The sequence below is a fragment of the Cibotium barometz genome, chromosome 30 (genome assembly GCF_041138505.1).
Source record: "Cibotium barometz isolate CiBa-2024 chromosome 30, ASM4113850v1, whole genome shotgun sequence".
Classification (NCBI taxonomy): Eukaryota; Viridiplantae; Streptophyta; class Polypodiopsida; order Cyatheales; family Cibotiaceae; genus Cibotium; species Cibotium barometz.
In genome coordinates, this window is record NC_141075.1 from 23,141,648 (window position 1) to 23,159,099 (window position 17,452).

Sequence of the window (17,452 nt, forward strand, 5' to 3'; positions counted from 1 at the left end):
CCATTTCCTTCTATCCCCACTCAAAGCAATAGGGAAACCAAGAGTCGGCACCAACAATTCACATACATTGATCCTCCTTATCTTGGCTTCCCTTGTAGTCGCTTCACTTGTAGTCACTTATCACAAACATTGTGAATTGCCTTTCTTTAATCACTCCTTTTGAAGAGAAGAGTGTTTGACAATGTGGATCATTGATAGACAAGGGTGAAGGGTATCTTTGATTACACATATGCATTGAAGAAGAACCATACATAGACATACTTGATCCATATGTATCAACTTGATGCATAGGCATACCAAATAAATTTGCCCCACCTTGTTGCATTGAATATGTAGGTAAGTTCCCGTTTCCAAGCATAGGCCCATGACTTTGATCACCATAATACATACTAGCTTGAAGAGCATGTCATGTATTCACACGTGTTGAACCCACAAAAGGCTCACCATCTTGTGGTCCACTTGCTTGAAATGTGTTTGGTGCATAAACATGCAACATTGGTTCACCATAAGTTTTATAGCCTTTGCCAAGTTCTTCTTCCAAGCTAGATAATCCAAAATTATTCTTCTTAATCGAAGCATTGGCCTATTTCATTGGGAGCAGAGCGTGGTTGTCCACACAATAAAGTATGTGTGTACATCTCAAGGTGAGCACAAAGCAATGTGCAAGAACTAGTGCATGGCTCTTACTAGTGAAGTTGCATCAATAGAGGCTTGATTAACACGTTAATGGTGGCACAATGGTCATGTAATGGATAGGAATGTTTCAGCAAATGGAATCTTGGTTGAGCTAGTGGGAGGTGTGCATAGCACATTGGGGTTCAGTCTCATGACAACAGTAGAGAGAAGTAATGATCGTCCAAATATGCCAAGAAGAGAGCAAGCATAGGAGTTGGCTCGTAGGGGAAGAATATAAACACAAGATTCTTCTTTATGATGCATGTACTACTGATATGGCAAATGCCATTTTGAAAAGAGAAGGTAGTCTCGTACCCTCAAGAGGCAAGCACATAGGGAGAGGACCAAGCTTGGAGAAACTAACAGAACAGATGTCTACAAGCCCAGCCCAAGTGGCTCAAATAGTCAATCTGACAATTAAAGGAACACCCATGTATAAGGTGCATATTCCCCTAACTAGTAACAAAGAAACTACACTTCACAAGAGACCAGCCCACCACTGTGGTCATTGATATTGATGATGAGCGAGCCGATTCACTACTCCCAATATAGTAGAGATTGCTCGTGCACATATTCGAAATGCAAAGTAAGATCACACATTTTCTCTCGACACATTAAACTTTTTTTATATGTAGTGAGACACATAAAGTTGGTTCACAATGTGGAAATGTAGGCTCATGGACATATTGGCGGTGGCGAGTTCCTAATGAGAGACACTTAGATTCCTTCTTTGGATAGACCATTCTTTGGGTGGATATCGCCATGTGTACTAGTTCCAATTGACCAAGTACACGCTACAGCTCTATGCGAAGTTGGAGGAGAACTCACCCGTCATCACAGCAGGCATGCACGAGAGAGCCGCATGCGACTCTGGGGTGGGTATCATGGATGCCCTAAAAGCTTTTAGGAAGACACACTTTGAAAAGGTATTCCTAAGGTGGAAAGGGCAAATGAGCGCTACCCTGGACTTGACCCAGTAACCACACTTGCCGTACACATCACATCGCCTATTGTGCAGGTATGTAGTAGCATAATCAATACTGTGTGTCTCATTTTATTGTTATTCTATCGTATCGAAAGAGTATTCAAATATTTTTGTATTAGATGGTGGAGAAATTGTGTGTGTAATTGGGTATGTATTCCTAAGCACCCGTCAAACACATGGGTGTGTAGTCCAAGAGAGAGGAGACGGGATTGTACTCTAAGAAAGAGATTGACGAGCTACGGGCCAAGGACACATGGAAATCTTGCCTAGGTGGATAGACTACCCTGAGAGGGAGAGTTTCGTCTCTTAGCGAGGCTTAGCAAAAGAGCAAGGGACAGAGAGTCCAAAGGAAGATGACATAGACCTATTGGGATGTAGTAAGTGTTCTCAACATCTTTCTATTTTAGCATAAGTTTATTATTTGTACATTGGGAATAATATGTGATTTTTCTTGTCAAAATGAAGACTTCAACTCCAAAAGTGGTGGACCCTCTCCACTTGGGTCTCAACTCCAACATTCATAAACTCCGTCTCACGCTTTTGGGAAAGCAAAAACACAGGTATGATCTCTCCCCCATGTCAGTTACTCTCCCCATTCATCGTGGTTATATAGTTTTGTAAAGAACTTATATGTTGTGTTGTTCCAGGAATCTTGCACTATTGCCCCAACGATTCATGGGATCGTTGAGACGAGGATGGGAACCATGGATGCTTATGTGATAACCTTGGAGGCCTGTGGGCATATTTTTCTACAAATCTTGCTCTCTCTCCAAGGCCAAGCATGCAGTTCCCCAATGGAATATACTTAGGGAGGTCCTTGTAGAGTCAGCCTTTGTACTCGCTCTGTAGAGTTTCTACATTCCAATGGCACTATGGTTTGTACTCTACCTAGTACAGAGTACTTGGGGATCGCAATAGTGCGAGAGGTAGAAACTTACAACTTAACATTGTGTAGGACTTCGTTCATGCGCCTCCCGCAATACATGTATCTCATGTCAGAAGATGGACGAGAAGAGGTGAGTGAAAGAGTGGATTGTGCTAATTTTATATTCTATGTGAACCACCATGATTTCCCTAACATAGTTACATGTGTGTGCATGTAGGTATTTATTTTGGGCATCGCCATCTTTACACCCCATCACACTACATTTAGTCGACCAAAATATGATAGGTGGGGACATGAGGTAGTAGCTGTTGAACATCCAAGTTTTGAGGTGGATGACGATGTCTTCATAGAGCCTGAACCGTAGGAACCCACCCATACTATTGGATGCGGACAGGAATCCCATTTGATACGTTGCAGCATAGTGAGGCTTTTGTAATCTATGACTAGATCTTCATCTGTGGCATTCACTTCATTGCACTTTGTTTTATAGAGTAATCGTTCTATATTCATTATCTTTTATATTGTTGTTTGCTCATATATATATACGTAAATGAAAGAAGTGTATATGGCAGTTGGTTACTCAGGACGTTCATTGATCGAGGGGATGCAATTCTAGATTGCTTTTCTGGAAATGGGACTCTTGCTAGAGCATGCAAGGGACTACATCAGCAAGGAGTGGGATGAGGTGTGCTTTAGTTCTTATATATGACCTCTTTTACACATTCTCTGATTTAAGGCAATAGTATTTCAAGGGTGGCATCATCAGAGAAGCAGGAGAAGCAGAGAGACGTGGGACCTCGTCTGCCACCTTACTTCCATCATGAACTGTGGCACCCTCTTTGATGTAATCCATCTCTTGTAATGACAATAAATTATTGATTTTCACATTATTTTGATGTAATTTTGTACACTTAACTTGGTGCTATGACATTTTTTTTGGTATTGATGTAACATTCTAGATAATTACCTGAGAGAGATGGAGTAAGATGGAGAGAGATGGAGAGAAAGAGAGAGAGATTGAGTGAAAGAGAGAAATTTTGAGTGAGAGGGAGACTGTGTTATTGTCTTTGTATGCTGTAAGCACGTGCATAGACATTTGATGTTTTTATATGCTTTCAAAACATATTTTGATATTATATTTTTAAGACCTTTTAAATAGAATAGAGATTGTCATGTTCCACTGCTCTTATTTGAGGGATACATCCCATCCCACCCCACCCACCCCTTATTTCTTTATATTGACATAGGTTGGACATAAACTCTATTTTCATGGGTTCATCCACCAATCCCTCTAATAATATAACATTTCCAGTATCTTAATTAAAGATCTTGCATCTTTCATGCACCTCAAAGAATAAGAACCAAGATCAGATGCCCTTTTGGAGGCATGGACAACAACGTTCGAAGTGCAGGAGCTCTACAAGAAACTCACAAATAGAGACCGTGGTAGATCTTGACAAGAACATGCTAGAGGTGAAAGTGGCAACAGCCATTGGGATGTGGAAAGACTTTGGCATCATTGAAGAGGCAAAAGAGGCTCCTCTTCGAGGAGAAGTTGCCACCTTGATTGAAAATTTGGGGTAATCAAAGTAGTCCAAGATGATAGTTGAGGCCCAATAGTATTATAAGGTCCCACATGCTTTCATATATTGTTTCTTGTGTTCAACATCTTGTAGGTGTTTATCATATTATGATGGAATCTTGTAATTTTGCTTTGGAATATAATGGAAGTTTCATCTTTCTATGGTGTCTTTATAAAAAAGTAGCAATGAAGTTATAGTAAATTGAGAGAAGAGATAGAGAGAGAAAGATGATAGCTAAGTCCTAATAGTATTACAAGGTCTTAAATGCTTTCTTGTATTGTTGCTTGTGCTCAACATCTCGTAAGTGGTAGTCATGATATGCAAAATTCTTGAAACATATTGGAATATATTGGAAGTTTCATCTTTGGAAGGTGTCTTTTTAAAAAAAAGCATGCTATGAAATTGGAGTAAATTGAGAGAGAGAGAGAGAGAGAGAGAGAGAGAGAGAGAAAGAGAGAGAGAAACCGCTCACCTTAAATTGAGAGAGAGAGAGAGAGAGAGAGAGAGAGAGAGAGAGAGAGAGAGAGAGAGAGAGAGAGAGAAACCGCTCACCTTAAAACCAAAAAGCACTGTGAAAAATACTCACAAAAAAATACACCCGTTAATAGCATACTGTCCACTCTCTTTTTCATTCGCGAGCTATTCTCTTCCTCTCAACTTCTTGCCCCCATGGGTAAGGATTTTTCTATTCCTATTAGATTTATTATTCCTACGACTTTGTGAGACCATTCTCTAAAATGCTATAAAGACTGCACACACCAAGCTATGATTGAATGAAATGAGCATGAAAGTGTGTGCTTTTGTAGGAAAGAACACTCTTATTTTGCATTATACTAGATATTCTCATTCATATAAGATAAGATTTTTCTTGTTCAATTGGATGATTACGGATTGATAGATTTGATTTTTTTTTAATACATGATGTCTTTGGCTAGATTTTTAAAATGAAATTTTTTTTATACATTAGATATTTTAAAAGAACATATATTTTAGAAATAAAAATTATTAAAAAAATATTTCTTCCTGCTAATATTATTCAATTTGCGTATATTCTTCAAGCTTTTTAAATTAAAATTTATATGTTTACTTAAAATTTTAATTTAAAAAATATACCTTTATATTATATTATACTATATATATATATATATATATATATATATATATATATATGAATAGTTATTTTAAAAAAATCACATATGTATAAATAACATATTATTTAATTTATGTATATTTTTAAAAAATCTCATAAGAGTATTTTACATACACATATATGGATTATTTATAAATTAAATACATAGGCTTCTTTTCAAAAATATTATATGCATGTGAAACTATGTGAATAGATGTATCCATACATGGTGTGATGATGACATGGCAACTCGAGTTGATGATGTGGCAAGGTGGATTACTGACGTGGCACACGTGACATGTGGCATCACTCCATGATGATGTGGTATGTCCACATGGTGGGGATATTTTGATGACATAGACAAATGATGTGGCAATTACAGTGAGGTGTCAACTATCCCTCCTTGATGATATGTCAATGCATGTGACATTGCATCAAATGAGGTGGCATGCCATGTCATCTCATTAATGATGAGGTGGCACATTGAGGTGGAATACATGCCATGTGTAGTTGGCATTGTTAGCAAACACGTAGACATATACATGGCTACCTAGGCTTGGTACATCACCTAACCTAGCTTACCAAGCCTACTTAGGCTTGGGTTTAGGCTTGGAATGGAAGAAACTACTCAAGTAGAGCAAGGGAAGAAACTACTCAAGTAGAGCAATTTTTAAAAATGGATGAAAATATATATTTTCTTCCTCAAGTTCAACCAATTTTTTTCATATACTCACCATGATTAGACCTATTGTCTCACATAAAATTATGGCATGATCATTTAAAAAATCTATCTAATAAATTTACTAATTATATTCAATTACACAGACTTTAAAGTAAATTTTCAATAGAGATCTTGAAAATCCTAACTATTTAAAAACAAAATTGACCATATGGCCATATTGTCCTCATAATTATCTATCCTTGTTTCATTTAATCAATGTGATAAAGATGTGTTGTACAAAAAAAAAACTACTCTTTTTGTATACCTTCAAACTATATAATAATTAGTTTAAAATAGATCTTACATGTAAACATGTAAAAGTTACTAAATAAATCAAGTTAAGATCATCATTATATGTTTTCACGCATGCAAAATGGGTATGGCATTGGAGTTAAAACAAGAAAGTTATTAATATTTTAAGATCATACTCTACTTGTTCAAATTTGTGACATGTTGTATACACTATATTTGTGACACGTGAAATTTGGCATTTGAAATTTTTGATTCTTAATTGGACCATATGTTTAGGTACACTAAGGGTGTGATGTTTCATTAGAAGAACTCAATGTTAAACTCCTTGGCCAACTAGTTAAGATTAGCTATTTTTAGTGAAAAAATGATTGTTTTTGTTACAAAAAAGCTTAGACGGTGTACTAAAGTGAGGACCCTTATTTTGTAACCACCCAATACTCCTTGAACAAACATTATATAGTTTATCTATGGATTGAACCCCCCATAAATAAAAGAATACTAGACATACTATGATACATTACCACAACAATTGGGCAAAATGTGCATGGGTGTACACATGGCAAAATGGACCAAAAAGCGGTGTTTAGACGTGTGTGCTATTATAGTATAACGTGTTTTTAGTGGGGATGAAATAAATTTTGAAACGTTATGCATGTATTTCTTATGTAAGGTGGTCCAAATTTCAGTTTGTCAAATAGTAGTTGCCCATGTCTAGGATAATAATTATAAAGTAGGTGGATTTCTTTTGTTTGTACTTCTTAAAATGAGTTCTTGTTTAGCTTACCTTGTTTTCTTTCCTTAGCATATCTTGCTTTCTTGGTTCCTTCCAAGCTTTTTTTTAAGGATAAAATAAGCTAGAGATTTCAATGGGGATAACAATTCCATCTCAAAACATCATGGCACTCAAAATATCACATGTAGCACTAGCTATGCACTTGATTTGGATTTTCATTTAATAAGAAGTATGAAACTTCAAGAAAATGAGAATAATTAAGAAGACTTAAATTGCAAAGAGATATAGAAATGAAAACCAACAAGCACAATGATGATATTGTGAAGAGAAGGAGAACTACATGCAAGATTGTGAATTTGTTTCAAAAGATGACAGTAAGATTCATTAAGGAGTGTAATTTTTAAGCCATTATGAACTCCAAGGTGACCGTTAAAGATGACTTGTTTGAGCCTTCTTCTTCGTCTTCTCTCTCTCTCTCTCTCTCTCTCTCTCTCTCTTCCTTCCCCCCCTTGTGTGTGTCTGTGTGCCCACGTGCATGCTATTTGAAATGACATCATGTTTTCTTTTTTAAAATATTCCCTTTTTTTAACTCAATCATAGTATAGTTTCTCCTTTTTCTTTCATGAATATCCAACAAGTAATTTAACTCACTTATTGATTTAGTTTGAGAGGCCTCAAAATAATTTTTCATCAAACGACATCACCAAGACCTGTCTCTGACCTTGCTTGGGAGTACGGAAATTCGCAAGTAAGTGCCACTTGGCAATTGACTTGAAGACCTTCAAATGTACGCACAGTTACAAGATGGGGGATAGGACAATCGTTACTTTACTCTTATCACACTAAAGCCAACATTCAGATGAACACTACAAAATCAAAACATGAGCAACAAAAGCCTGTCTTCCACTTGGCATAAAAAGGATTCTCTTCATTATGTCTATCTATGTTTCCTTCATACAAGGCTCACGATATTAAAATAGCTTTTAAAGCTATGCATAAAATATGCAACCATTTGAGAGAGGAGTTTAATGTATTGCCAAATTAGAAGAGATTTTATCAAATATAGGTTTATACATGAAGAGCATGTGAAGTTCACAAAGGATAAAGATCATTACATGGCAATGCATGATTCCATAAATGTAACCTACACATTATATAATTATTTTCTTCTAGCTCTTACAATGTCTTCATTTTCTAGCATATTCAATATATCCATATTCTATATTTCACAAAAGACTCGTCTTATGAAGCATGCAAACAATGGAGCACTAGAGGTTACAAGAGATCTTTTGTAGATCTACTAGTATTGACTCATTAATTCTTTGAGTACTCTTTAAGGCTCATTTAATTTTTTGAGAATTAGCGGGCTCAATTACTATTCGACAAAATTGTGTTACTTTTTCTCAACATTTCAATGGCCTCTTTAAAATCTCACTAATGCTCATTTCGAAAACCCTTTCATAGACTATTGTCTCTTGCACCTTATCGCTATGGTCTCTTGTACCTTATCAACCTTGGGAGGTGGTCATAATGGCAACCCATCAAAAATTGCTGATGTCAATGGGGGCCTACAAGTGGAAACAAAAATGGATTAATTAGTGAAGGATATGATTTTTTTTTCCAAGATGGTTGTACGGTTTTTAGCATTGGTTTGGAAGGTTGTCAAACATCGCTTAACCACCACCCTACATTTCGTCGCTACCCTTTGTTGTTTGTCTGTGCAATTTAAAAAATATGTATGAAAAGAGATCTTAGAAAACACATATAATTTAAGAGTTTTGGTTTTAATTTTTTAAAAAAAGAAGCAAAGCCATTAGTTAGTGGGAAGCAAATAGGGTCCATAACTTGTCATTATGGGGGCATGACTTCTTACAAATCACCATATCCCTCCCTCTTCCTCTTAAGCAACATCCCCACTTCTCTCTCTCACAGCCCTCTCCCTTCCCTCTAGAATAATACATGCTCCCTTCCCTATATAATATATAATGGCTCCTTTCCCTCTAGAATACACACACACACACACACACGCACATATATATATATATATATATATATTGCCAATACGAGTAATACATGCTCATGCTTGAGTATGTGAACTCTCTCGGTTTAGTAAAGCTTCGATATCTTATTATTACACCCACATGACTATAAATGAGAAGAATATTAATAGCCACATTTGTGAATCCAAATGTAGACTGGCACCAAAGAAAGAATGTCCCTGCCACTTTGAAAGAACACTGACTCCTGTCTCTTCACAAACAGTAGATATTATATTAGAGCTTTGGAGTGGTCCTTTTCCACCTTCCCAAAAACTCTCGGCCCTGCTCATTAGAACAAAAGAGAGGTTGAACCACCATGCACATACTTTGTTGCATTCCTCAAAACTGATGGACAGAATGGAAATACAAAAGCCACAAAAAAGAAAACGGAAGAATACATTAAGACCATAGCAGAAAAACTGCTCATGAAGGGGTGCATTTCTTATGTTTTCTAGGCCCCTTGACTGAGTAGCTAACACACTAAGCTGGGGAACCTCATCACCTATCGTCAGCACGTATGTATGTATATCGGTAGGTAGGTAGTTACTTATGGAATATACCGCAAACACACACTGCGTGGTAATGTATCGCTCCCAATTTTATTTTTAAAAAATATGTAAGTGTGATTCAGTAAGTTATATGCAATGAAATTTCATACCTTGCGTCTATCAACCGCAAGGGCATTCTCTTGAAAGAGATTGCATTGAAAACCCTGCGGACGGAGAGTTTTCTCATACCTGAAAACAACCATTAGAAAGATAAGAGATCAGATGCTGCATACAGCACAGAAGCAAGAATGGTGCAAAATAGCTCACTATACATAAAAGGGTCTGATTAGCAGTTAATGCTAAAGAGAGGAGAGCTTACGCTTCCAAAGAGACTGCATAGGGAGGCCCACCTTCATAATCATCCATCTATCAAAATCAAAACATCCCCTTTGTAAGCAATAAGCAAGAGAGAAAAAGCTAGGCAAGAAACAGAACATTGGATACAATTAAACCATAAAGCCCTCTTTCCTGTTATCAAGAATCAGGCATAATGCACTCCACGAGGTTATGGAGCTTACTGGGTACATGATTGTAATCAGCTCACCATCAGGAGACAGCAGTTCTGCCACTTTGGATGCCCAAAGAGGCCTCAATGCAGGCTCTAACGCACAAAAAAACCTGCAGAAAATCTCATGAATCTCTCTCTCTCTCTCTCGCACCCCCCAATCCCCCCATCCACACAATCCAAAAAAGAGGGTAACACCACAGGAACGATCACAATGTAAGAGAATCTAACACCCATGCAAGTTGAACATAGAAGGGAATGCCTTCAACAGGTGCAGAAATCTAGGGATCAAAACAAATGGGTAGTATACCAAGATGTAAGAGTCTTCATTGCAAAGAAACAGGATGCCGAATAGAGGTGTGCTGCCTATTTGAAACCACCAAACTCTTGTATTGTCATATGACTGTATTTTTTGGTTTGCACTGTGATACCCCTCGACTGCACGTAGCCCCAGGATGTATGGCACTATGCAAAACTCCGCGTATTTAGAAAATCTTCCTAGAAGGGGACTAGGATGCCCATATCATGCACTATACTAGAACATGGATGATCTCTCCCTCCTGGACAGAATACTATAACACATGGGGAATGTCAATGCACAGACAACAGAGAAACAAGCAAAAATGCTAAGACTTTTGGGACGACGCATTCATCCTTGGTGCAATGATGCCATATGGGATGGACACAAGACACCTACTTGAGATGGGTATGTCACACAGTTTACTTGTAGTCACCCTCTTTGATCTCGAACATGCCCAGTTTTCATATCTTCACACTTATGCAAGAAGACGAATTTCAGTCACAAAACCTCTAGTAGCACTCAATCCACACCTTTCAAGTTTACAATCACAATCATTTTTCCCATAACCCTACCAACTCTTCTAGCCGAATCACAAGGCTTTCTACACTCAAATAAGATAAATCCCTTCTTAGTCAAGCAATCCATACAGCAAAGAGTGGAATAATGAAATCCACTATCATCATCCACATGCCCACCAATAGAGATAAGGTGTATGCTTCTCATTCAACACAAAAAGCAAGAGTTTCTTTAAAAAAAGAGCAAGTGTGTACTCCCTCTATAGTAGTAACTTCAAGAGTTTTAAGCTTTGCTTTCTAGAAAGTAAATCAGCCCCAGCCATGCATCAAGCCAACACACCATTCATGTCAAACACATACTCCAACCCGCCACATCGGTTAACACAACAATCACGAGGAGCTACAAGCAAAGTTTTCATTCACAATTGTAAGACCAGTCACACCATTTGTAGCCCAGATTTTCAACCAGTCCAAGTTCTCACCCCAAGTTGGTCAAAGAAAACAATTACACCCATCTCCTGGTTGAGTGAGTGGACAGAGTGATAGGGAACTTATGCCACATGGGCCATACACGCTTTTGGCAAGACCACTTGTAACATGCAGCGGAAGTATTCGTAATTAAGGATCCTGTAACTATTTGGTCCTCCTAGCTCTATTTCACTTGATGAAATCCATGCCTGGACACTAGAATGTTACATGCGGAAGCTCTGAGAGTCTTCTTTCAGCCCTAAACACCACTTAGAACATGTTGATGCAAAAACGCAGACATAAGAGAGAGTAGAGAGAGAGAGAGAGAGAGATGGCTGGAAATTCAGTATATTCATATGGTACAAAAAGGTACATAAATCCTTGCTGCCTGGAAAAGTAAAATACCTAAACAAACTCCTAGTTCTATGACCCAGCCAACAAGGGGCTGAATGATTAAAACAATGAGCAAACTTGCCTTTTATAGGCTGGAGAATATCCCATGGACTGGCTGACTGCTGGTCGGCCAGCTCCTGGACAAATAATTCACACAATGATGTGTCCCTCCACAAGACACTCCACAGAAAATGCTCCAAAAATCTGGTTCTGTTCTGATCTTCTCTTCTTTATCTTGTTGCCTCCTTAGGTTTAGCCTCTGAGAAGCATGTACATGTGTGTGCACATGACATCCCCCTTTGCTAAACTTGATGACGGGATTCCAATCTGCTTCTTGGATGATTGTCATCGTCCCATTCTCCTCAGAGTCCCTCTGTCATCCTTCCTACTCTGGCAACCTTTTCACTGAATGCCCGGCCCGGTCTCAAATCCACTCCAGCTCTGAATAATAAGATCTGTGCATCTGTTCCATCCACTCCCCAATCCGTACCTGCCTTGTCTCTGAACACCGTCTTGGTCTTCATTCCTAAGAAATGAGTCTGGCACTCTTTCTCCACCCCTTGGAGGATCCTTCTCCCTTGGAACCGTTGCCCGAAAGCCTTTCCTGGCTCACAGGACTGCCATCCTCTTCGGGCTTTGTGAAGCACCACCAACCAACCTCTAGGGAGCTCTTCCCGGTCTTGTGTTCCTTGCCTTGGGCTTCATACCTGTGCACTTTCCTGTACCTTGGACCTATACACCTTCATATGGGACTGATTCAGGGTTTAGCCTTGCTGAGCCTAATGCTCTGATACCAATGTTACATGCGAAAGCTCTGAGAGTCTTCTTTCAGCCCTAAACACCACTTAGAACATGCTGATGCAAAAACGCAGATAAAAGAGAGAGTAGACAGAGAGAGAGAGAGAGAGAGAGAGAGAGAGAGAGAGAGAGAGAGAGAGAGAGAAATGGCTGGAAATTCAATATATTCATATGGTACAAAAAGGTACATAAATCCTTGCAGCCACCATGGCTGCCTTGAAAAGGTAGTAAAATACCTAAACAAACTCCTAGTTCTATGACCCAGCCAACAAGGGGCTTAATGATTAAAACAATGAGCAAACTTGCCTTTTATAGGCTGGAGAATATCCCATGGACTGGCCGACTGCTCGTCGGCCAGCTCCTGGACAAATAATTCACACAATGATATGTCCCTCCACAAGACACTCCATAGAAAATGCTCCAAAAATCTGGTTCTGTTCTGATCTTCTCTTCTTTATCTTGTTGCCTCCTTAGGGTTAGTCTCCGTGAGAAGTATGTACATGTGTGTGCACATGACAGCTAAACATGATGACGGGATTCCAATCTACTTCTTGGATGACTGTCATCATCCCATTCTCTTCCCGGAGTCCCTCTGTCATCCTTCCTACTCTGGCAACCTTTTCACTGAATGCCTGGCCCGGTCCCAAATCCACTCTAACTCTGAATGATTTGTGCATCTGTTCCATCCAGTCCCCAATCCGTTCCTGCCCTGTCTCTAAACACTGTCTTGGTCTTCATTCCTAAGAAATGAGTTTGGCACTCTCACTCCACCCCTTGGAGGATCATCCTCCCTTGGAACCGTTGCCCGAAAGCCTTTCCTGGCTCACAGGACTGCCATCCCCTTTGGGCTTTGTGGAACACCACCAACCAACCTCTTGGGAGCTCTTCCTGGTCTTGTGTTCCTTGCCTTGGGCTTCGTACCTGTGCACTTTCCTGTACCTTGGAACTGTACACCTTCATATGGGACTGAATCAGGGTTTAGCCTTGCTGAGCCTGATGCTCTGATACCAATGTTACATGTGAAAGCTCTGAGAGTCTTCTTTCAGCCCTAAACACCACTTAGAACATGCTAATGCAAAAACGTAGACAGAAGAGAGTAGTGAGAGAGAGAGAGATGGCTGGAAATTCAATATATTCAAATGATACAAAAAGGTACATAAATCCTTGGCTGCCTTGAAAAGGTAGTAAAATACCTAAACAAACTCCTAGTTCTATGACCTAGCCAACAAGGGACTGAATGATTAAAACAATGAGCAAACTCGCCTTTTATAGGCTGGAGAATATCCCATGGACTGGCCGATTGCTGGTCCGCCAGCTCTTGGACAAATAATTCACACAATGATGTGTCCCTCCACAAGAAGCTCCACAGAAAATGCTCCAAAAATCTAGTTCTGTTCTGATCTTCTCTTCTTTATCTTGTTGCCTCCTTAGGGTTAGCCTCTGTGAGAAGCATGTACATGTGTGTGCACATGACAACATGGGAACAGGGTCCATAAGGATTGATTAAGAAAAAGCACCATTCTTGGTCAAAAAGCAGGGAAAAAGCAAAAAGTCAAACAAGGTTGACCGCGAGCCAAGGGCACCATTGGAAAGAGGAGACTGAGCCGGACCAAAAAGCTAAAAGGCGCTTTCTCAAAAAGCAACTCTAAGGCCTTAAAGCTAGAAAAGCAAAGCACCACAAAAGCATGAAGGCTTTTTGGCAAAAAGCAGGGTCTCTTACAAGTATAAAAAGGATTGGACTTCTCTTGTAGTACCATGAACAAGATCATTGAAGATTGAAGGAGATCGTGGAGTATGTGTGGAACCTGGTTGTGAATCCATGGCCCAGTTTGGAGTGGTGTCACATGCATTCTACACTGTAGTGCATGGTGACAAGATGGCTCATCATAATCAATGCAACATTGTACATTATTAGTACCCTTTAGGATGATATTTGTCGTACGTTGACCCCATTGTAATCCTCAGCCTCCAGGATAAGTCAGGCACGAGCTACGTAAGTCATTCCTCAGCCATAGTGAGTGAGTGAGTCAGCCAAGTCCCTTAACCCACTTGAAGAGATGCATTCATGCATGTAGAGTTAGTAGAAGCCTTAGAGTTTGCATAAGGACGTGTGCATTTATGCATAGCATTCATCCCATATGCATGTAGGCCATCTAGACCATGATGGTCATTGGGTACGGAAGTCCACAAGACCCTCCAGAGCCCCTGACAAGTTTGTTCCAGGGGTTGACTACTTGATGCTCACTGACTGTGGGGAGCCCTCATGTTATAAGGAGGCTTTACAGAGGGCAGACAAGGCTCTTTGGGAGCGTGCTATGAAGTGAGAGATGGATTCTCTGCACAAAAATGGAACATGGAAGTTGGTGCATTTGCCTACAGGCAAGAAGGTTTTGCCATGCAAGTGGGTTTACAGGCTCAAAGTTGCACCTGATGCAAAGCCAAGATACAAAGCCAGGTTAGTGGCTAAGGGCTTCAAGCAGGAATATGGTGTGGACTTTGATGAGATCTTCTCTCCAGTGGTCAAAATGACCACACTTAGAGCTGTATTAGCTTTGGTTACTCATGATGATCTGGATTTGATTCAGATGGATGTGAAGACTGCTTTTCTTCACGGTGATCTCCATGAGGAGATATATATGCAACAGCCAGAGGGTTATGCAGTGAATGGAAAGGAGAAGCTTGTATGCAAGCTGAAAAAGAGTCTTTATGGGCTCAAACAGGCACCAAGGGAATGGTATCATAAATTTGATACATTCATGAAATCCCAGGATTTCAGGAGAAGTGACATAGATCACTGCTTATACACCAAGAAAGCTTTGGATGGCAATCTATTGATCCTCATTTTGTATGTTGATGATATGTTGATTGCCGGGAAATCTCGTAAAGAGATGGATGCCTTGAAGAAGAGGCTGCATCAGACCTTTGATATCAAGGATTTGGGTGATGCAAATCACATTTTGGGTATGCGGATACTTCGGGACAGAAATCAGCATGTGTTGTATTTGTCTCAGAAGGAATACATTGGCAAAGTTTTGCAGAGGTTCAATATGGATGGGGGGAAGAAGACTAGTACTCCTTTGCCTCCATATGTGAAACTCAGTGCTATGGACAGCCCACAGTCGGATAGTGACAGGACTGATATGGCCAAGATTTCGTATGCTTCAGCTTGTGGCAGTCTCATGTATGCCATGGGTGCTACCAGGCCGGACATTGCATTTGCAGTGGGAGTGGTTTCTAGATACATGGCCAAACCTGGCAAGAAGCATTGGGAAGCAGTGAAAGGTGTCATGAGATACCTCAAGGGCACACAGGATATGTGCATCTTCTTTGGCAAACAGGATGCATTAGTGCATGGTTACACGGATTCGGATTATGCCGGTCATCCAGATAACCGGAAGTCTACTACCGGTTATCCGTTTACATTCACAGGAGGTGCTGTGTCATGGATATTGTCACGACCCTGTGTTTTTTCTCTGGACAGTATACAGGTGTGCACGGAGACATGGTGGACAGTGTGAATGGCATCAGGTTGGAGCAAAAAGGGAGTCCATGTGTGGACAACCCCAAGTGTGAAGGGAGCCAAGTGATTAAAGTCTTCTCTCATAACTCATGGGGACAAAGGGGTTTGGAGGGGACAAAAGTTTAAAAGTCCTTAAAAATAAAAGAACCCCTTTTTTGGAGAAAACGTGGCCCATATGCTATTTTGGGGCCACGTGTGTGCTTTTGGAGAAAAGAGGAGATGCTGGCGGGCTGCGCTGGATTATACACTGCCTGAATATCACACACACGCATGCTTTTTGGGGAGAGAAGACTGGCTGGCTGCTGCGCTACAGAAAGCACAGGCGCAGACTAAACCTCTCTCTCTCGTGGCTTTTGGAAGGAGGTTGTCTGGCTGCTGCGCAACAGTACACACAAGCGCCTATTGAATCTCTCTTTCCCCTTTGCTTTTAGCAAGAAGCTGGTTGGCTGCGCTGCTGTCTATACAGGCAGAGCTGGCAACAAAGGCGTGGACTGTAGGAGGGAGCGCAGGGCTTAGACAGCAAGTTTACCCACAAGTTTTCTCTCTCTCTCTCTCACGTCGAATCAGGTGCTCGACTGCAGCTGCAGGACAAGAAGGCAGGACACAACGGGGCTTTTCCTCGTGTCTTTTTCTCTTTTGTGGAAAGCGACATAAAGACTGTAAGTCTCTCTTTCTTTGTGAGCAAGTGGGACTGCAGGTGATGTCTTTCGGAGTCTCTCTTTTCACTGGCTCAAGACTGTTCCAGAGTGGTTCTCTCTAGCCCTTTGTGAGAGGAAGGGTTTGGCAGTTCAGAGGGTGGAAACAGGACAGTTTATGGGCTGTTTTTGCTTGGCTGCAAATTCAGCTATGTACTTGGGTTTCCGGCTACAAGTACAAGGTCATTTGGTTATGTTTCTTGGCATGGGAGTGATGCAAGCTCGCATGGCTGCGTGCTCATGGAGCAGATTGTTTTCTTCCTGCTAGAAAGGAACAGAGGGACCTACAGTTACGGGCATCTCTATGTTTCCAGATGTTTCATGAGGGAACAGGTAACTAGATGTATGCCGTGTTTGGCACTGTTGTTGAATGGTACCATGAATGGTTCTGTATGGAAACAGGACAGAAGTTTCAAAGGGGTCACTATCCTGTGAAGTTCAAGAGCTGTTCACTGATGGATACGAAGTGGATGGAGGAGGTTCACTAATGGATGCGAAGTGGATGGAGGAGGGTGACTTAGCAGATTCACCTCAGGAGTTGCAGCTTTATCTTGATGCCTTTGAGTTGGAGTCGACTCTTGTTACGGCTCATTCAGGTTCAGCAGAGCATGGGTCTGGAGCATAGCCTGATGCTCAAGAGGGGGGTAGCACCTCCGCTCCCTTGTTACAGACAGGCTCAGTTGTCATCTAGGAGTCGCTTGGTGAC

General features: G+C 40.4%; 1 protein-coding gene across 3 annotated transcripts in view; it reads right to left on the bottom strand.

The window, feature by feature from the left end:
* Window positions 1-8,317: 8,317 nt before the first annotated feature.
* LOC147621288 (putative thiol methyltransferase 2) overlaps window positions 8,318-17,452 on the bottom strand; it is a 33,516-nt gene continuing 24,381 nt past the window's right edge. Inside the window, exons 5-8 of one of the 3 annotated variants that reach the window (XM_086823990.1) lie at window positions 10,070-10,169; window positions 9,871-9,917; window positions 9,662-9,740; window positions 8,318-8,532 (exon numbers count right to left, since the gene is read on the bottom strand). In XM_086823990.1, coding sequence (XP_086680116.1) covers window positions 8,506-8,532; window positions 9,662-9,740; window positions 9,871-9,917; window positions 10,070-10,169 — 253 coding nt within the window. In that variant the 3' untranslated portion in view covers window positions 8,318-8,505. Of the gene's footprint in view, window positions 8,533-8,996; window positions 9,349-9,661; window positions 9,741-9,870; window positions 9,918-10,069; window positions 10,170-17,452 lie in introns of those variants that run through there. The other 2 variants (XM_086823992.1, XM_086823991.1) reach the window with 2 other exon arrangements.